Source organism: Halichoerus grypus, chromosome 6 (assembly GCF_964656455.1).
Source record: "Halichoerus grypus chromosome 6, mHalGry1.hap1.1, whole genome shotgun sequence".
Classification (NCBI taxonomy): Eukaryota; Metazoa; Chordata; class Mammalia; order Carnivora; family Phocidae; genus Halichoerus; species Halichoerus grypus.
Window position 1 is genome coordinate 47,470,822 of NC_135717.1, and position 22,706 is coordinate 47,493,527.

The 22,706-nt window shown below is 41.6% G+C and overlaps 1 protein-coding gene across 1 annotated transcript in view; it reads right to left on the bottom strand.

Annotated features, from left to right (window-relative positions):
- Positions 1 to 22,706, bottom strand: part of ITIH5 (inter-alpha-trypsin inhibitor heavy chain 5) — a 77,327-nt gene that overhangs the window by 20,771 nt on the left and 33,850 nt on the right. The window contains exons 6-7 of the mRNA XM_036114367.2: positions 8,167 to 8,336; positions 7,442 to 7,558 (exon numbers count right to left, since the gene is read on the bottom strand). Of these exons, the coding sequence (XP_035970260.2) occupies positions 7,442 to 7,558; positions 8,167 to 8,336 (287 nt within the window). The remainder of the gene's footprint in view (positions 1 to 7,441; positions 7,559 to 8,166; positions 8,337 to 22,706) is intronic.

Genomic DNA, 22,706 nt, shown 5'->3' on the forward strand with positions numbered 1-22,706 from the left:
CAACCCTCAGTTTGTTTCTACAGCTAGGAGTGTCTTAATGGTTTGCCTCCCCCTCTGTTTTCATTTTCTTTTTTCTGAGGTCCTTAATTAGAGTGACTTAAGTAGCCTTCTCCGGTACACACGTTTTCTCTTGCTTCCATGCTTTGCACATGCTATCCATCCCCCTCTGTTTGGCTCCTCTATCCGTTCCCACCCCACCAACTTGACTAACTTCTAAAAGACCTTTAAGACTCCACTACCCTTGCTCTGAGAAGTCCACAATCCCCTTCTCCACTCCTACAAAGGACTGATGGGCGCGCCCGCTCTGTGCCATGACCAGACCATACACACATCTCTACCACAGGGAGCGCTCTGCATACAACCGTCGCATGACTTTGCTTCTCCCCCCCCGGGCGCCTCAAGAGAAAACGTTCTGTCATATTTATCTTGGTATCCCCTCTGCCAATACCTCTCCCATGGCATATAATCAATATTTGTCTCATTCCTTGAGAATCTGGAGTGTGCAGCCAAAGCCAAGATGGGATTGGGAGGCCGAGTCGGGAGTCCTGCAGGAGGGAAGGGGGCTGCCGCACTATGGGGCAGGGGCAGTGCTGAGGCATTCCACCAGCCGGGGGCGGGCGATCCCTGTTACGACTCCCACATGTGTTACCTTGTGCAATTTATCTCCTTGTTACTTGTAGCAAGTTTCCTTTTGGGCCCTCCCCAGCCCTTTACAGAGAAAGTCTGCTGATCTGAGAGACTTGAGTACAAAATTAGGACGCCAGAAAGGAGAAGCTAGGCTTTTTGGTGACACCAGGACCGTGCCATCAGATGCTGACTAGGAGGACTACCCCCTGAACGGATCGTGGGGGACAACTCAGAGCTCTAGCTTGTTCACTTTTTCTTTGTATGGGAGCTACACAGCGCCTTCATTCAGAGAGCCTCAGAACTTTTTAAATGTGGCCTCGTTTGGGTAAATCTTAACTGCCTCAACAAAAAGTTTTTTAAATGGGTACCTCCAACCTATTTAAAATGATATCATCTTTGTGGAGGGGCGAATCTTTCTGAAATAAAAAATCCAAGTTTTCAGTTGTGACCTAGGGGAAAGAATACTGTGCCCTCTGTCTATCAATTATTTCCTCATATTCTGAGTCAGAGTCAAAAACACATTTTCCCCACTGCCTTCTGTCCCCTGCCCGAAGCCCCAGATCTCTGTTTTGCAATGTATTTCTGACCCACGCATCTGCTGGTGGCCATGTTTGGACAAGAGCAGCTCAGTAGACGAGAATAAATAGTACCAACTGGAATTATCTCTAGCCCTGCCCATTAGTCATCCCTGCGGACCAGGGGTCAGCAAACGATGGCCTGTGGGCCAAATCCAGCCTGCTGCCCGTTGTTTCTTCTGTGCAGATGGCCTGTGGCTGCCTGTGTCTGTCTCTGTGCTAGGCAGCGCACCTGAGCAGGACAGAGACCATGTAGTCCGCAAAGCTGAAGATATTCACTATCTGTCGCCACTGAAAAAGTTTGATGACCCTTGTTCTAGAAAACCGGACGGGGGAAGCTAGACATTCTTATTATTAGCTGAAGCCATGCTTTCAGATATTTGCAACAAGGTCTATAGCCTGAAAGGGTAAGCAAGAGAACCCAAACCTTCCACCATCCATTTTTATTCGTTCGAGAGCCATATAGTGCCTATCTCTGAGACCCTCCAAATTTCCGAGACACGATCTCATTTGGCCTTCCTGCATCCTCCTTTCCTGAGCTCCTTCACTTGTTCAGGTAGCTGTCTCCTCTAACCAGGTCACTACTCGCCTGATGCCCTCTGGGCTCGCTGGCCTCGTCTGGCAGTCTTCCTGGCCGCTCACTGACGCTCAGGCTGCCCTTCCTTTGATCCCCATCACATGAAAGCTACTTTCTTGACAACCTAATGTTTTTCCAACATCTTCCCTTTCAAACTGTGGCAGATCCACACGTTCTTGAAGAAGACAGCTGGAATGAAGGTCATGGCCACACGGGCCTCATAGTCACCAACGTTGTCCTTCTCTCCCCACCCCCGCTGTCTCCAGGCCGGCACTCAGCCTGTCCAACCCAAATCGTGAAAGGAAAGATGTCTGCATCCCTGTCCATGCCCACAGTGTGCTTAAAGTTAAATAATAAATCTCTAATAGTTAATTCTATGCATCAGAGCAGCTGATTCATGACACCAGCTGCTGGTTGAAGCCTCTTAGCCTCTCAGGGCAACTGACATCTGTGTGCACTCACCCCCATCACATCACTTGGCCCTGAGGACAGGTAGAGCCTGTCCTCTTGAGAGGTGGTCTGATGTTAGGGTCTATGTCTAATGGTACAGTGAAGAATGGTATAGGGAAGAGCTGGGGGAGACTGCGCTTGATGCTGAACTTCCCTACTTACGGCGTTCTGTATTTAGCATAGCGATGTCACCTCCCTGCCCCTCACCTTCTCGTTTATAAGAAGGGGATAACAATGTCTATTTCACTGGATTACTGAAAGATTCAATGAAGAAACATATGTAAAATGTTTCAAGTGCTTGGTACATACTGGCCACTCCATGGTACGTACTCTGACTCAAAAGTGTGCGCCGCATTTAATGTTTATGTGCTGGTATGTATTTCAGCAAAAATCATTACCTACTAAGTGTCAGGCCCAGTGCTGGGCACTGGGAATATGTACGCTAATGACCAAAAACAAGATGCTTCCCAAATCTATGCAGCTTACAGACAGGCTATTTGCCTATAGGATTGCACATAAAATGCCCAAATGCCTCTTGGAAGCTGAATTTTGGACATGAAGATGAAACTGATGACCTAGAGCATGAAGTAAGCCAATGAATGAGCACAAGCAACGTTCACGTTTCCCCTCACTTTAATCTGGCAATTACAGATAAGAACCATCATGCTTGTTCTCTACCCTCCAAAACTGATGACTAAATTCAATGGAGAAAGGAAGACAAACTTCCAAAGCTCCATGGGAATCTAGGATTGGCCCAGAATGGCACAGATGATGGGAATGAGTCTGTAGAAAGTTGTAGCATGAAAAGCATCTGGTAAACGATCCATTTGCCTCTGCTTGGTTGCCAGAGAGAGTCCCTCAACCAAGTTCCTTAATATGAAAGCGAAAGTAGATCTAGTTACATAGATTAGGGAAAGGGAAGAGAAGAACATGTAAACCTTGGTCGAGGAATAATGTATTTCACAGACATATATTCTCCTTCTGTTCCCAAGGACGTGTATTTGCTAGTGCCAGGGCTTTACACCTGAAAGTAATCAGGAAAGAAAGGGCTACGCTGATCACATTTTCTGTGGCTCTTCTCAGCCCCTCCTCCCACTGAGAGGTTTTATAAGCTGAAATCGGGAGGCAGAAATCTTGCCTGACCTAGCATGAGGCCTCTCTCGCAGCAGATTCGCCGACAGAGGCTCGCGGGATAGAAAGCAAAGCGAAGTCATGCACCAGCAACCTGCGGGAGGCTCTGTCGCTGTTCCTAAGCCGGTCGAGTCCTGGCTTCCAGGCTCTCATTCCCACTGGGATTAGGACCAGAACCAGAAAGTGCCCAGGTACTGACGTACCCTTTAGGGAGAATACATTTTAAGGTTAAAAAAATCTTACAATTCTTTATAAGTCAGTTGTTCGAATTATTAAATACCAACTCTGTGCCCTTCACTGTGATGAGCAAAGTGAAGTACTTCGGACCCATCAACGATGAGGGGAGCCAAGAACCACCCCCCACCACCCCGTGTGACAGTGAATGATTCTTCACAGGAGCCGAGGGGACTTGTGACAAATGTCCGATGTTGCCAAGCCTGTTGACACACCGCAAAAGCCCTGTGCTTGGAGCCATCTTCCTCTTCACCAGTGGGCATGACATTGTGTATAAGGTTCCACCATCAACCAAGCTTTTCACTCAGTGCTGTGGCCTTGGAGGAGCTGAGAGCTGCTACAACAATCAGCAGTTTTCCAAACACTCCAAGGCAGCAACGGGCTTTAGAAACTGCCTCGAGGCTTCTGACATGTGTTTGGCTGGTCCAGGGTGGTTCTCCTGGAAAGAGGCCATGCTGTCGCTTAGAAGCCAGCAGACTGCATGCCAGACTTTCAGTGCCCAGCAAGTAATGGAATTTTAATATTCAGGAATGAGGGAGGAGGGGAGAATAGCAACTGGAGTGACATCTACCGTTACACTGCTCTTGCACAGTGCATGGAAATCCCTCCCGAAATGCATCTGTCTTCACTGGCTCTTGAAATGTCAAACTGCTCTCACCTTGGATCCGCGGGCACCTTCTACCATTGTACACGAGAGCACTGTCCCATCACACCGCTAACCTGCACCAAGATGCCACGCCATTGTGGTTTGATTCATGGGCCTCAGAGTCAGACCGGGCTTTGGAGCCAGCCCTGCCACTGACTAGCTGAGTTATCCACCAGTGTAAAGCCTCGGTTTCCCCATCATTAAAATGGGGATGACGGCCAAATTGTTACAAAGATTAAATATTCTTTTATCCAATAATTCATGTAATACCTTTAGCATGATGCCTCCCGTGGTGAAAATGTTCCATGCTATATTTTTAAGAAGTGCCTGATTTTATTTTATCATTAATGGTGAGTCTAAGAGATCCTGATTTAGTTCACTGGTTTTCTCTGAACAATTTGGGGCAGGATTTACCTTTCTGGGAGTTTAGTAAGAAGATTCTTGATTGTTCTCCCACTGGAAGTGGAAGATCCTGGGCACTAGAACAGATTGGGTTTGAGGTTAAAGCCTGATGTGACTCAGACGGCTGAAGATATGAGTCACTCAAGCTGCTGGGAAAGATGAAAATTTAAAGAGGCAGTCTCAGCATTTGGGATCACTTTTATCTAAAGGATGTTTGTCAAGGCCAAAGAAGTATCTGAGAAGCTGAGCATCACTTTAGTAGCTTAGGGGGTCAAAAGTTGAAGTCCAGAGCCCACCAGGGATGGGTGCTCTGGTAAACCTCTACATTTTGTGCCATACAGAAATAAACCAGTCTTGAAAGGACTGCAATCCAGCTTTGAGCCATCTGGGCTGCCCAGAAAAATCCCAAGCCCTGAAAATGGACTAAAATGATCCCAGATTGAGACGCCTGGGTGGCTCAGTTGGTTAAGTGGCCAATTCTTGATTTCAGCTCAGGTCATAATCTCAGGGTTGTTGGATCAAGCCCTGCATCGGGCTCTGCACTCATGCGGGCTCTGCCCCCTCTCCCCACTTGCACGAGCTCTCTAAAATAAGTAAAGAAATCTTTAAAAAAAATGATCCCAAATTATAATCCTCCAGGTACCTGACAAAAACATCCCTAACTTTCTCTAGCAGAAAACATCATCATCCTAAGCCTTCAACTATTTCTAAAAACAAATGTTTGAATATAATGTTCATCATGCAATCATAAATGACCAGTCACACAAGGAGAGAAGAAAAATAATAAAAACAGCTCCCAAGGGGCTCAAGTTTGGAATGATCAGATATGGACTTTAAAATAACTATGTTTATGATGCTCAAGAAAATAAAAAATGTTATTAAAAACTTTGTGAAATAACTAAACATTCTAAAAAGTGACAGAACAAATTTGAGAAGAACCAAATGGAAATTCTAGAATTAAAAAATGCAATAACTGAAATAACCCAATGGATGAGTTTGAGAGCAGACTGGACATACCTGAAAAGAGAATCTGTGAACTGTAAGATAGGTTTGGAATGAAGTATGGAAAGGCAAAAGTAGGAATAAATAGAAGAGAGCAAGGGAAACAGGATACTTTTCTAACACTGGAATCCCAGAAGAAGTGAGCCAATGGGATTTCAAAAATAATGGCTGAGGATTTTCCCATGAATCCACAAATTCATGAAGTCCTAGCAACCTCAGGCAGAAAAAAAAAAAGGAAATAAATCCACCTCTGAAATCATCATATTATAAGTACAGAAAATTTAAGATAAAGAGGAAAATCTTAAAAACAGTCAACAATAAAAGATTACATTTAGAGGAACAACAGTTAATATGATTACTGACTTATCAACAGTAATAATGGAAGCCCGGAGACAATGGGATCTATCTTCAATGGAAAGAAAATCACTGTCAACGCAAAATTCCATTCCCAATAAAAATATCCATCAAGAATGAGAATGAAATAAATGATTTTCAGACAAGCAAAAACTAAGAGAATTCTTTACTGGCAGACCCACATTTAAGAAGACCCCGATGAGTATTCTTCAGGCAAAAGAAAAGTAATCCCAGACGGAAGGTCAGAGATGCAAAAGGAAGGAAAAGCAATCAAAGTGGAGAAGTTAGCAGGTTGAATTCTGTACAAGGATGTGATGTGGAAGAACTACACGGAACTGGCTGACAGGGCGAAGTTATCTTGCTCCTATACAAGTTAGAAATTATATCTGGCAATCTTCTGAAAGAAAAGAGTTAAACCCTATTTTTGCATAGAATGTATTTTTTACTATTTTGGGTGGAGAAAAATAAGATGCCATGAAGAGAAAAATCAACAGATTCTACATGATTTTTTAAATATAAACAGCCAAGGAAAGAACTTACAAAGTAGTAACTGAGAGAAAATATTTACAAGAGTTTATCAGCTAAGATCAGGTTCAACTACATGTGGAATGGGATGTAGGGGTGGAAGGAGGTAGGGTAGAGGGTTCTTTTGAGGTATGAGGTACTATTAAACCACATATTTATTATTAATTGATAAAAATAGATAATGAGTTAAGACAGAAAAACTAAGAGAACTAAGTGTTTGATGAATGTAGAATTATAATTTGGTCTGGCAGCCAGTAGCTTTTTTTGTTTTCTGTTATGTGAGTTGAAACTATATTATAAAAGCAAATTTGTGATATTTTATGATACCGGAGTAAGATAAGGAATAGCCCTTTCCAGTGGCTTTTTAAAAAATTTTTAATACTTATATTTTCAATATAGTTTAATATTTCAGCATAGACTACATGTCCCTTAATGTCCCTCCTATCCCTAGAATTTTAACATTTATCCTAAATGCTATAAGAATTTCACTCCTGAATTATTGAGATGGAAGTTCTTTGTTCTAAGGGTAGGCCAACAGGGCTGCCAACGACTCTCTTCCGTTGCTCTGAAAGGACATGATTACCACACAGAATTATTCCATCAACAATAGTGCTGTTGAGTGTCCCTCTCAGCGTATTCCTGTCTCACATCATCTAGTTTTCCAGTCCCCTTTTTTTCAAAGTGTCTCTATACATGCCCCTCTGCTCTCTCTCTCTCTCTCTTTTTTTTAAACACCATCCTAAATGATAGTTTATGTCAATGGCTGAATTGGATCATCAGTTCAGAAAGGTCCTGTGTATGCAGGAATAGCTGGCTGGTAAAGCAGACATTTGGCATCAACTGAACTTTATTCACAGAGTGCATCAAGGTTCCAGGCAAAAGTGAGAAAGAATAAAATTGGCAGTTGGCCTCACTCACCTGCCGGAGCTTGGTTCCTACCATGGAGGCACTGCTGTCGAGCACAAATACCACGTTCTTGGGCAAAGGAGGGAGGTCTTTGGGGGCAAAGTAGTGCACAAAATAGCCATCTAGAACCTGGTGGAGGAAGAGAAAGTAAAAATGTGCCTGGAATAGGCAGGAAAACTACCTAAAATGGAGAGTCTCTATAACTTCTACAATGAATGAAACACATGAAACAGATTTTATAAAGATAAAATCATCCCTTTAAAACTTACCGCCTATGTTGACTAATTCAATTTTAATTATCCACCCCCTATGGCCCTTGCCACTTGGAATTCCTGCTTCCTAATATGTGGTTTTTACAAGTTGAGATGTCAAAGTTGTCTACATTCTGGATGCATGCTAATGCATCTTAATATTCCCACCCTGTCTCTGGAGCCATAAAACCTAAAGGGAAATGAGCCATGGACCAGGCTCTCTTAATTAAAATTGAAGATGAACTAAAATTCTAACTTCATCTAAAACACCGCAGGGAAAATTACATTACAGATTTCATTTGCTCTCCAGATTACTGAAGCAGGAAATAGGAAGGGAACACCCTAGTCCCCTTGGAGACATATTTTAGGTTAAAACAAATTTCTAAGAACCAGAAAGTTCTCCCTCCCTTAGATAAGAACTGGAATCCTCGTTCTAACTAAAAGTATCAAGCAACTAACACAAAATGGCAACAATGAGCCCATTACCTGGATGTCCCCAATGCTCTGTTCCCTGTTGACATCATATCTAATGATGAAATCTCCCAAAATGCCATTCTGAGCAATCCTGGCTTGTTGGACCACACTAGGCTTAAAAGTGATTTTGGCGAAAGTGTCATTTTGGTTGATAACAGTAGAAGGAGGCAGCCCAGAATTATCTGCAAATAAGATATAAACATAATTCATAACTGCACATATCAATATTTTTTTTGGAAAAGAAGCAGGGCTGTTTTGCATGGACACAGAGGGCTAGACTTTATTTTATTGCAGGTTTATATTCCATATGAATTTCACAGACTTCATACTGATAATCCATCACAGTGCAAGAGATGTTAGAGATTTCACCTTTATGCCTTCTTTTTCATCTTTTATGTGAATTTTTTAAACACACAAAAGTAGAGAGAATAGTAAAATGAACCCCCATGTACGTTTCACCCAACTTTAACAATTATCAACCTCTTATCAATCTTTTGTATCTGTTTTTATGAATCCCCTCACCATCTCTTGCTAGAGTATTTTAAAACAAATCCCAGACATCATATTTCATCTGTAGATACTTCAGTATATATCTCTAACTATAAGGACTTTTTTCCACATAACCACAAAACCATCATCACAAATTACAAAACCAATGCTCAATGTCATATTATCCCGAATATACCCAGTCTGTATTGAAATTCTCCTGATTCTTTAGAATGTGTCTTGATATGGCTGATTCCTTCGAATCTGGATCAAAAAAAGACCACACACCACATCAGGTTTATGTTTCTTAAATCTCTTTTAATTTACAAGTGTTTTTTCTAATGCTACATAAACGTGTTGTAAAACCCTGGTTATTTGTCCTGTGGAATTTCTCACATTCTCACATTTTCATGATTGTTTTGTCTTATCTTTTAACTTGCGCCTCGATTCCCCTGGTTTCCATCCTTGGTTTGTGCTGTAACATCTGGGGGAACTAGAAAAAAATACCGATATCCAGGCCAAGAGCTCATTTAATTGGTCTGGGGCATAACCTGGGTATCAGAAATTTAAAAATCCCCAATGTGAGTCTACTGTGCAGTCGATGTTGAGAACCCCAGATCCATCTTCTCTGCTTCCCTGTGTTCTGGTAGGAAAGTTAGAGGCTTGCTTAGACGCAGGTCAGTACCACTGACAAGAACACTTCACCGGTGATGAGGTGAGGCTGAGTGCTTACCATTTTTTCACATCAGAAGCACACAGTATCTACCTGTCTGCTCTCAGCTGTAGTGAGAAAGATGGTGGGCTCCATATTGTCAATCTGATCACCCATTATAAAGCTCCTCATCGATCTTTCACTACATAGTTTTACCAGACACTGTCAATGTCTGTCTGGATCCCCTATTCCATTAGAGTTATAAAAGGGTGGGGTCTAATTCTATCACTCCTTCTATATGGAAGTCTTCCAGAAGAAACACCTTCCCCCACCAATCATTTGGTTGCCCTAACATACTGTTTGTCCAGAAAGTTTATGGCTCTTTAAAAACAAAAAACAAAAACAAAAATAACTCCCGAAGTTTCCCCTAGCATAAATCTTCAAATATAAATTAGACTTACAGAAAAAAAAAACCCATAAATGGATTTTATATGATTTAAGAAAAATTAGTGGGATGAAAGATTAAGTACAGCACAGCCCGTTTTTTACTCCTGAACTTCCCGACCAACAGGGAATTACTTTGCAGACTACACACCTTTATAAATCCAAACATCACCAAGTCTATATACTTAACAACAGAAATTCAAATTTTTTAGCTCTGCATGTGCCAAGAGGAATATAAAAATAAAATGGAGGATACATAAATATCAGTATATGTGGAGACTTTATCCAGATACTGAATCAAAGCCAGGCTTAAAACTGCTGCAAAGCATCTGATCATTTTTTTAAATCTATTCAAGTTGATGCCATGCATAGAGTGAGCTGATCAGCAATCTTCCATCCCTAATTAGCAAAATAAAATAGGAAACAAGGCATAATTTGCCCATGGTAATTTGTACGTAAGAATAAACTTCCTCTTGCTAAGGGTTTATTAGACATTAAAATCAAAGGAAGTTTAAAGATTTCCTTCAACAGAACAGACAATTATTTTTCAGAGACAATTTAGGTGTAACCTTAACAGGAACCACAGGGCAGAACTGATTCTTCTATTATTTGCACCCATTGAGGGCAGAGGTTTCAGGAGCGACCAGAAAGCCAGCAATTAGGAGATTTTCTTCTTATTGAAGACAGTTGTATGAAAGATAACATGCTTCCAACAGATCTGCCCATCTGAAGAAGGAGCTGGGAAAATCTCAATGGCACGTTGACAAGTGCCGGCCTCCAGCTCACCAGCATGGGTGATGACACCTGAGAACCACTACAGAGACGAAAGGAAGAAAGGCTGAAAATGGAAACGTTTTTGAAAGAGAAGGAACCTGCATGTTCTTCCAAGTCAGTCTCTCATGCGGTGATTACTGGTAAAGCACCGAGTGAGAGGCATGATAACACAGCTGAGAACTCGGAATCATGAATGAGTCAGAAGGACCTGCATTCGATACTGGCTCAACCTCTCTTTACCTGTGAGACTTTGGTCAAGTTACTGAGCTTTGGTTACCTCATCTACAAAATGGGTTAATGGTCTACCAAACTCACACTTTTGAAAAGATCAAGTGATGTCATGGACTGTAGTCCCTCCTTATCCCCACCCTTATCCCTGTATATACTATGCTTTTTTGAATACATACATATGTATTCAAAGTTTAATTTATAAGTTAGGCACAGTAAGTGATTAACAATAACAGCTAATAATAAAATACAATTATTAGAACATACTGCAACAGGACTTATGTGTATGTGGTCTCTCTCTCAAAATATCATCCTTCTTAGGATGACGTGAGAGGATAAAGTGCCTACGTGCTGAATGAAGCGAGGTGAGGAACGTAGGCGCTGTGACACAGCATGAAGCTCCTACTGCCTTCCGACCACAGGTCAGAACGAGGACCATCTGCTTCCAGGACCGTGGGTGACCGGGGAAAACGGTGACTGAGGGACACAAAACCACGAGTAAGGGGGAACGACTGTACTTGGGCCATTCTGATTCACACCAGCTAATGTTATTATAAACCTTAACAATATACAAAGTAGGAAAAGGGCCAGGGAATTAAATGTAAGACAATTCAACAGATGAAACTTGGGATAGTACATGCAGCAAAAAGGAAAGAACTACTGCTGTCTATGCAGCATCTTGTAGTCATTTTGAACATAGATACAGAAAAGAATACTCTCTAGACTTCCATTTACATACAGCTCAAGAGCAAGCACGACTTGGGGCACCTGGGTGGCTCAGTCGTTAAGCGTCTGCCTTCAGCTCAGGTCATGGTCCCAGGGTCCTGGGATCGGGCCCCGCATCGGGCTCCCTGCTTGGCAGGGAAGCCTGCTTCTCCCTCTGACCCTACCCATGCTTGTGTCCCTTTCTCGCTGTATCTCTCTGTCAAATAAATAAATAAAATCTTTAAAAAAAAAAAAAAAAGAGCAAGCATGACTTTGTCCACGGGACGCAGAATGATGGTGAAGAACGGTAGCCACCTTTGGGGGGTGAGTTCCTACTGGGAAAGGGTGCGGGAGTCCTTTAGGAGTGGTGAAAATACTCTAAATCTTGACCTGGAAGTAGCTGTCTGGCTGTATACACATGTGAAAATTCATCAAGCTGTACACATGAGATTTATACACTTTATTCTACGTGTACCCCAATTTTTTGAAAATCGGAACTCGTTGGGAGTTGGATGGCAGAACAGAATGAACAGGCATTCCCTAGAATGGAACAGATCAACGTTATTTGCCAAACAGAGCTATCTGCTCTTTTCCTTAGGATAAGTCTGTTGTGTAGGCATTTATATGGGGATTAGGTGTATTCAGAGTAATTCCAGCTGGCAGAATTAGGACCGGGGTAGGGTTACTGGGAAGCACTCTTTGTGCAGCCTCAAAAAGCTCTAGGAAAGATGTCCCCTGAGGGCAGAGGCAGCAGTCACAGCCCATCTCACTGGAAGTGTTCAAACAAACCCACCGGCGGGGATGGTGCCGAGCACCTCTCGTGACGTGGTCTGGGACCAGCAGCAGCGGCATCACCTGCGCACTTGCTAGAAACACAAATTCTTGGGCCCACCCAGAAACTCTGAATCCGAAACTCTGGAGGGGGGACCCAGAAAGCCGTATTTGATTAAGGCTTGCGGGTGAGTCTGGTTCTTGCAGAGACAATGGTCACGTGTCCTTGGTGTATGTAATTAGGCGGCACTAGATTATCTCCAACTTTAAAATTCTACATTAGATTCGACCCTCTTTATACTATCAGCATGTACCTACTCTTCCTTGTTTCAAATCTCTCTCATTGAAATGCTCTTTACAACTCCCCTGAATTAATACCATTCATGGTTGAGTGAAAGCACTGAGGATTAAAAAGTATAATTTCTCTCTTCATAATTCATTTGACTGGGGTCTTTGATATAAGCCATGAGAAAGATAGCGTATTATTATTTTGGTTTCCTATTGACCTCTGATGTTTGCTAGTTCATGATGAAAATTCATGAGATTCCTCTAAATGGGCTTATTTTCTATGCCCAAAGAGTGGGTTGATTCCCACTTTGGTTAAATACCAAGAAGCCTAACTGCTGGGGCTGACTTCCACCCATTAAGTATCAGACAGTCAATGTGACCCAGTGAATTTTCCATTAACTACCAAAAAAAAAACAAAAAAATTTGCTGGGAAAAATTCCAGAGCAATAACTCTAGAAAATAAAATCATCTTTTTACCAGAGAAGGAAAAAACCTTTTCATCAACGACGTTAATCTAGGCTGCCCCAGAGTTACTGACCAACATCTCAAACCAGAATAATACTGTTTAGCTTTTCCTTGTGTGAATCGTGGCTCGTCTTGCTGATGGCCACAAAACAGCTCATGAGCACAATGAACTTGATTTGCAGGCCCTCCACAGTCACGTGTGCTCGTAACATAATGAAGAGTGCAAGGGAAGAGGGGAGCAGACCAAAAGAGTGAGACTCTGACCTACTTTTCTAATGAGAGCCCACACGTCTCTTCCTGCTCTTGGCTTTCTCTCCTCAGTGCCCACTTTGTAAGGGGAAGGAGTGCAGTGCCGTGATTGCTCTGGATTGGAGAAAGCCAAGTCTCCTCATGTCATCTTCCCGTTTCGATGCAAGCGTCTGTGCTCTTGTGCAAGATGACCTTCTATGGCCCACCACGGAATCAAGCGCATCCTCGGGAAGGTTCGCTAACCACTCCTTCTCCACCCACTCTTCCCCGCTCCTCAGGTCACCAGCATCCCCAGGATGCGCTCTTCCTGTCTAGAGCCCAGTCTTTTTGAACAAGAAGATACATGTTATTTTAGAAGCTGCATAATACCAAAGGAAGTGGGGTCTAAGTTTTGACACACTCAAAATGACTGACTTAATATCTCTGAGCCTCAGTTCCACATCCATTCAACTGAAGTAAATCCACATCATAGAATCGCCGTCGGAGTTAAATGAGATCACATATGTAAGGCACCGAGCATGGTGCCTGGCACATAGTAGGTGCTCAATACACATTAGCCCCCAGCCTCTGCCCCTTCTGAAGTAGCTTCTTATACTCTTTGTATAGGATGAAAGGCAACTCATGAGGAAAAAAAAAATACTCTTTGATAACATACAGTTCACATTTTTGCCGTAATAGGTGTCTCCATACAACTGAGAGCTTAGTAAAAACAAAATAATCATTATTTGGAGGAAAAAAGATAAATCATAATAAACATTCATAACAGGGAGTTCAAGAATATTTATAGAGATAACAATCTTTATGAAGTATAATGGAGTGGGTAGCTTCCCAAGAGGCCCCTGAAATTATATACAGAATTTTGCATAAAAGTATACATGTGTGTATTTTTTCTGGACAGAGGGCCCGTAGCTTTCCCTAGACTCTCCAAGGAGTCTACATAAGGTTAAGAAGCAAGTATACAAATTCTATTAAATATTCTTCCCACTGATTCTGTCTTGTAATGACAAAGCACTTCATATATTTTAGAGAACACGTATGTCTTTAGTTTTGTCCTGGAATGTGGATGTTATTCACAAATAAACATTCTCCTCCTAGACAACCACATGGGGACAAAAGGAAGTCAATTGCTATGTAACGTGTCTAAAGGTGAAAAGATTTAGGAGCAAAGAACCACAGTCAAGGATATCAGCTGGAAGCTATGCCCTTTGGGGTCAACTGACAGAGGGGTTTCCTGCTTCCTTCCTGTGGACCCTGGGTTTGCTGATTGTCAGAGGAAAGCGGCCAACACCTGGTGCTTTTACAAAAAGGATTTCCAAACAAACACTGCCTGCTCATTTCCCTTGGAAAAGGGGCTAAATTGTCTATGTTTGTTTATGTAACCTGCTCACCTGGACCCCAGTGGAGAGATTACTTCAATATAGAGCAGTCAAAAGTATTGCAAATAACTGGGCAACTACCCTTTGATGGTAGCAATACAGAAAAAATTCAAGCACATTGGCAGAGTATTAAAAGAAAAAGTGATGAGGAAGCAATGTACAGCATGGTGACTACAGTTAATAATGCTGAATTGTACATGTGACAGATGCTAAGAAAGTAAATATTAGGGCTCCTGGGAGGCTCAGTCAGTTAAGCATCTGCCTTCGGCTCAGGTCATGATCCCAGGGTTCTGGGATCGAGTCCCATGTGGGGCTCCACACTCAGTGGGGGAGTTCACTTCTCCCTCTGCTGCTCCCCCTGCTTGTGTGCTCTTTCGCTCTCTCTCTCAAATAAATAAATAAAATCTTTAAAAAAAGAGAGAGAGAGTAAATCTTAAAAGTTCTCATCACAAGAAAAAAATTTCCATAACTGTGTGGTGATGGATGTTAACTAGATTTAGTGCAGTGATCCTTTTGCAACGTATACAAATATAGAATCATCATGTTGAAACTAATATAATGTGTGTGAATCACACTTCAATGAAAAATATATATTGGCGAGGTCTCAGGGGAAAAAGCGGTAAAGTTGGGCAATAAAGATGAGAAGGAATTTGGTTAAATACCTTCATAAGCCCCATAGTATCGTTTTTTCTTATGGGAACCCTTTTTGTCCCCTAGGTTGATAATAGGTATTTTAAATCCTTTTGGAAAATAGCATCATATAGACATGATGGCAACATGTAGCATAAAATACTAATGCAAATTGATAGCTGAAAGAGTTCCGATTCAACTCTATCACTTTATAATTAAGTGGCACTTGCCCAAATTTCTTAGAAAATTTGCCTTCTTCACTAGTTACTCAATGCTTTTTCTTCCTAAAATCATACATTCCTGAGCTTCAGTTTTCCCTATGTGACTGACTTTCCCTGAGAAACTACACATGAACCAAGTCAACTCTCACATATTCTATCCACAGTTACCCCCTAAAATCATGTGTTATATCACTTCATGATACCATTTTGTGTCCATGGAAGACCTTAAATACTTGCTGCTCTAAGCATCTGAAACTAAAACAAATGGAAGCCTACCAAAAACGGTGCCAGAGAAGCAGAGGACTCTAAGATCGAGAGATTTCTGTTAAATGCCTCTACATTGCCCTCCTGCACGAAGGTGGAACATAGCCCAATCACTGGGAAAACCTTCATGGCATTTCACAGATTCAACCTGCCAGGTTTTCTTTTGTTATTATTCAAAACTGCCAACTCTACACATCCACCAGGATGACTGCTATCAAAAAGACAGAACATAACTAGTGTCGGAGAGGATGTGGGAAAACCGGAACCCTTGTGCACTGTGAGTGGGATTGTAAAATGGCACAGCACTACAGAAGACAGTATGGAGGCTCCCCCAAAATTAAAAATAGAACTACCAGATGATCCAGTAATTCCACTTTGGGGTATATGCTCAATAAAATTAAAAGCAGGATCTCAAAGATCTTATACACCATGTTTATATAAGCAGCACTATTCACAGTAGCAAAGAGTGGGAACAACCCAAGTGTTCTTCAACAAAACGTGGTCTATGCATACAATGGACTATTTTTCAGCCATGGAAAGGAAGGAAATCCTGCTCTACGCCACAGTATGGCTGACCCCGGAGGGCATTACACTAAGTGAAATAAGCCAGTCACAGAAAGACAAATACTGTGTGGTTCTACTTACATGAGGTACCTAGAGTAGTCAGACTCATAGAGACAGAAAGGGAATTGGTAGTTGCCAGGGGCTGGGGGTGGGGCTGGAGGGGGGGTGGGCAACAGGGAGCTGTTGTTAAATGGATACAGAGTTTCAGTCTGGGAGGATGAAAAAGTTCTGGAGATTGGTTGCACAACAAAGTAAATAAACTCAACACTGTTCAACTGTACTTAGAACTGGTTTAGATGGTTAATTTAACATTGTGTGTTTTTTACCATAATTAAAAACTTTTTTAATTTTTAAGAATTGCTGACTATAAATTCTTCAAGGACAGTGACAATGTCTTAGACACATTGAGGTTCCAGGCATCTAGCACACCTGCCAGGAATGTGGTGAGAACTCAAGACAAGCTTGTTGAACACTTAACATGGAGGTGACTCAACATATTGGCACATAGTTGGGCAGATGAAGAGGGGAGCCTTTCAAGAGAATCCATCTTGAGAGTGTTTTGGTGGGCATGGCAGATGCTCTCAGTAACCCATGTCACGTGCCATGGACACATCTCTGGCTTCAGCCACAGCTATGGTGGACAGTGCCACATGCCCAGACAACATTCCACCTCATACACCAAACAGACAGCAGGAAAAAGGAATAGATAGAGTGTGGTCTCCTCGAGAAGAGTAGGTTGCTCACCAATGTCAAGTTCAAGAGAGAAGACCACCCTCCTGGGTCTCTCAGAGCCATCCTGCTCACAGCTGGCCCTGACTGAACTACAGCCCATGGCAGAACAAACAAGATAACATGGTTCTCATATCAGCATTAAAAACAAAACAAAACAAAACCAACTCTGGAGCCAAATGATTCATACCTGAATAATTTCTGCACTGAACAATGCTGGAAACCCTCACATAACAACCAGATTATTATTTCCTGGCAAATGTACAGAGGCCAAACAGGGCCATTCCCTTCCAGCTGTAGAGTGGAGACTGAATCTGGGGGAAGAATACAGAGCAGCAGGGAGTTGGAACCAGGGGTGAACCATCAGTCACAATGCAGTCCCTTAATAGAGCAGAGCTGCCAGATTTAGCAAATAAAAACACAGGATGCCCAGTTAAATCTGAATTTCAGATAAACAAGAAGAGATTTTTTTTTACTGTAAGTATGTCCCAGAGATTGCATGGATATAACTGTCTATCTGAAATTCAAATTTAACTGAGCATCCTATATTTTATCTGGCAACCCAGGAAAAGGAGATCTATGTATTTGTAACCAGTCTTCTGGAACCATATTCTGCCTCCTAATCCCCCCTTCACAACAAAATAAGAGCTATGCCCAAGATCTGGAAAAATTAACCAACTTAAACCAGGAGAGTGTTGAAAACCTAGTTGCAACCTTTTTTTTTTTTTTTTTAAGTCTTCTGCCCATATCTTAATTGGGTTGTTTATCTTTTTTTGGTTGAGTTGTAAGAATTCTTTATATATTCTGGACACCAGATGCTTAGACATATGATTTGCAAATATTTTCCCCATTCTGTAGGTTGTCTTTTTAGAACGTATTTTAAGAGCACAAACTGATACTCTAGCTTTCTTCTGTGTTCTTGAGTATGGGCCCGCATCAAAGATGAACCATACACTGGGAGAAAATGAAGATGGTCTTCTAGCTCCTGAAACTAAAATTTCCTTTTATTGTCAGATTAGGGTGACTTCACATGAGTCCATTGGTTTTGACAAAGATGAGGAGTTGAGATTTACTCAGGAACTCCAGCTGGGAAGCTTGGAAACAGAGTCAGCAGCCCAGGACTAGAGTTTTAGGGAACAAAGAGGTAGGAATGAAGCCAAATAACACTTGAAAACAAGAAGGCAATCCTCTGATTTCCATCCCTGATGATTCTAATTTAATTGGCATGGCTAATCGATCTCCAAAAGCTCCCTGGTTGGTACTAATGTGCACCAATGTTCGGGACCCACTGAGCCAGGCAAAGGAGCTGTGTGAAACAGGCAGGATGAAGGCGGGACAGTAAGCTGGGCTTCAAAAGGTAGGAGCCTCTGCTCTCACTGTGGTGTGGGGAAGAGTGGGGAAGAGCAGGAGAGGTCAGAAAGTCACAGTGGGAATGAAGGAAAAGAGAGAAGCTCTTTTGACCCCAAAAACGCACTGAATGATCATATTTATCTTTTCCAAGAGAAGATGGGATACCTAGTTTAAGGAGCTCAAGACTATACTAAAAAGATTGCACCAACCCCACTGGGATGGCCTGTTGGTACTTTTCCATTTCAAGTTCCATCTATGTTGATGAACAGAAGACGCTGCATACAGGAAGAGGTTATTTTCCACCAACTGTGTGAGTAATCCTATGTTGGCTGTATCCAGTAGTAAAAACATGTTGGTGGAAAAGAGGAACGATATACATTTTAATAAGGATCAAAAGTATTCTGAGGGTCCCGTGAAAGTAAAAGAACAATCTTACTTATTTTAAAAGGTGTTTCTGTAGGTTCAGATTTTGACATAGTTAATGTCCCTAAAGTCTGCTAGTAAGTTCAAAGTAAAGGTTCCCAACATTTATAGAGCATCAGAATCACCTGGGGTGCTTTTAAAAATACAGCTATCTGAAGAGACACAGCACATGGATTAGTGGCTGCCTGGGGCTGGGTGGGAATAGGGAGTGACTGCAAAGAGATACAAGGATCTTTTGGAGTGATAGAAATGCTCTAAAACTGGATTGTGGAGATGGTTGCACAACTCTGCAAATTTACTAAAAATCAATGAATTATATACTTAAAATGAGCAAATTTTATGCTATGTAAATTAAACCTCAGTAAAACTGCTTTTTTAAAAAGCAAAGAATATAAAGGGGAAACTCTATGAAAGTCATAGAACCATACCTATTTAGTGGTAGAAAAATAAGCATTATTCTTTAGCTTTACAACTAAATAAACATGTCAAAAGCACTCATATATTTTTTGGTTTCTTGTATAAATTCATAAAAGTATCACACCCAAAAATACAGCTACCTAAGCCTTACCCTGAGAAATTCTCATTCAAGTGTTTGAGGTGGGACTCAGGCATCTGTATCTTTTTTTTTAACCTCTCCAGGTGACTAAAGGGTATAGCCAGGTTTGAGTGTCATTGATTTAAAGCAAAAGGGAATAAAACAGGCAAGACACCTTATTTCTTACTTTATCTCATCCTATTTTATTCTCAGCTATCAGGGATCTTATCATAAATAAGAATTTTCTGCCAAAAGCAATTTGGAATCATGGAAAGGGCAGTAATTTAGGCACCCTGGAACATTAGGAAGTTCAAGATTTTAACAGAGAAAGTGAAATAACCAGCCTTGAACCAACCACATACATGAAATATCTATCTTGGCATACACCTTCAGAGACTCACACATCCCATGATGTTCCAGGAAAAGTCTTAGTTTCAGAGACTCTGTCCCACTGAGCTCATAAATCACCAAAATATTTTAGGGGGGAGAGGAACTGGGGGTGGGGTGCATAAGAGAAAGAGTCTTGTGTTTCACTGGAAACCAATTTATAATCTTTTAGATTTTGAACCATGTACATGAGTTAAATATTTTAGTAATCCAGTAAGTATAAAACTTTGGCTTCCAAATTAGATCTCACGGAAGTAGTTTTACACTGAGATGGAGCCCATGAATTTATGGTGTAATGGCTCTGGGCCCGATCCCAATATACCAGATGACTAAACTGATCAAAGACAGGTTCTATTGCTTTGAGCCTTTCTTTTCATTCTTACACAACTAGGGAAAGATGAGGAACGTGAACTCACATCCTCAGGATTTTACAATCTTCTATGTACTCAGTTCAGTGGGTAAGGGCATGAAGTTGGAGTCAGTTAGCTCTATGCTCAGATTCTGTTTCTAACAATAATTAAATATGAGTCCTTGTTCCTATTACTTGAACTCTGCAAACCTTAGCTTCTTCACAAATACAATGGGGACAAAGAGTACAACCCAAGAAGGCTGTTATAAAGACTGAATGAGATACAATAGAGCAAGTGCTGAGTCTAGTACCAAGCACACAGTAGTCCTAATCCAGAAGCGCATCCCTAAGGATGCGAATGGGTCCAGTGGTCAGAGATTTGCTTTGAGAAATTCCAGAAGTCCGATCTCTTAGTGGCAGGGAGATCTAGGAAAGGAATGTACTGGCATGGGTCCACATTCACACAATTACAGCTCATGTTCTGGTGCAAGCCTGATTCTGGTTTGATCTCTACCCTGGATTTCTTTTGGTAGCACGCAACAGTGTCCAGACAAAAATCACAACACCCTGTGCCTCTCCATGCTGGGGCTGCCATTTTGCAGGGACAGTAACAGCTGAGTGCTGAAGGATAGGAATGAGCAGCCAAAAGGGAATCAGTCCACTGCACCTGGCTTGGGTACATACTTGTGAAATCTGTATGCTTTGGAAGGCTATATATCCGCTTTGGTACAAAAAGCTAGGAAAACAACTTTCTTAAAAATAAATAGATCCCAAGAGATCAATGGTCTGGAAAAATTCCTCTGAGATTCTCACAGGCCCAGAATAAAAACAGTAAGCAACTTTTTGACTAACAACCGTTAATTTGTAGGGCCTCCAAATATAACACACACACACACACCACAACTCATACACATCCCTTCTGACTGGTCTACTTAGGGTAAGGCCCAGTTGAGGTGGTTCTGAAAATGAGGCAAAGTGCACACATTTCATTACTGCAGCAGGACCACCTGCGTAGTCCCCCACAGCTGAGTGCCTCCACACGTGGCTGAGCCCTAGGCCCCGTCCCATACACATGGGCCACAGCGGCCCTGCCCCCTCGGAGATTCCAGCAACTCATAGAGAATCTTCTTCCTCCTGAAAATATCCCTCCTTCACATGGCTAAACATAGGAGAATTTCCTAGAGATTATGATTAGGAAGAAATGAAATTTTAAAACATCCCTCATTATTAGTTTGGGTGTGTATTTCTTTCTCTTTCTTAATTTGCAAGCACGTAATTAGCTATCCACTGTTTAAAAGGCATTGTGTTAAATACCGGAAGGAGACAAAGTAATCGGACACAGAACTGCCTTCCCAATCACTTATGCTCTACTAGGGGAGAGAAGATTTGCACAGAAAAAGTCAATATAAGGTAATAATGGTAATAATAATATAATACTTTGTTATTAAGCCCTTACTCTGGACAGGGCACTTCACACGCACACACACTTCCCAATGACCCTATGAAAGAGTTGTCCCTGCTTTACAGTGCAAGCTGAGTCTTCCAAGGCCTAGGTAATTTTTTTCAGGGTTCTAGTTAACAGCTGAACTAAAATCCATTAACCACACACAGGGGGCCTCTAGGACATAAGAATGGTGTATTATATCTCACACCATTTCTGAAAGTCAGATACCTTGACAGTATTTTTAATTTTTTAATGCAATCTAGATTGAGAGTATCAAACTCAGTGTTGGGAATGGCCACATAACAAAAGACCTGAGTTTCCCACAGAACCAAGACACACTCCAGTCTCTGAGATGAAACTCCTTGTCCCGTGGACAGTAATGAACAGAACTGTGTGCTGGCGAGAGGAAAGAGCATCTTCCGCATGGTTCACTCTTCTGCACACCAGCCCTGGGTCCTATTTTCACATTATGTTAAATAACAACGTTCTCCTTTCCCCCTTGTCAAGTCATGTCTCTACTCTCTTCTCAATCTCATTCCTAAATATTCCTGCCAAAGCAGCCTTCTTGGGATCCTCCAGACTCAGATACAGATACCCGAAATCGAGAGAGTCCAATCCTGGTGCAACTTTCTGACACATCTGTCTCGTTATCGGATTTGACATGAAGCCTGACTGGTCTACTTAGGGTAAGGCCCAACACCTGTGAACATTTCATATAAACTATCAGCTGAAATTAATATAGTAAATAAGACTAGATTGTATTGAATTTATCATTATCATTTCAACAAATAGAGTGCGATTTTAAAAATCAGAATTTAAGAAAAACCTCACGGTGGTCCTGGTAATGAACCAAAACGTCCCTGCACTCAATCAAATGTACAGTACACAGTTTTCACTATTTAATTTTAGAAACAGTCTCATACATCATTGAAATGTGTATGTTAGTGTTAAATGTTTAGTGTTTCAAAAATGGATTTTTAGAAAAATAACCCTGTAATCCCTCACCCCCTAGAATAAAAGGATTATTTTATAGAACTTTCTAGTCTTTTGTCAACTTCACATTTAACAAACTTAACGTATTTAACATTACAAAGTGCGTACAAGTGTGTCTTTTTCCTCCCCATCACACGCTGCATTGTTGTCATAACCCTATTTTACTAATCACGTTTGTATGGCTGAATATTTAGGATGACAGAATGTTTTTGCTACTACAAATGT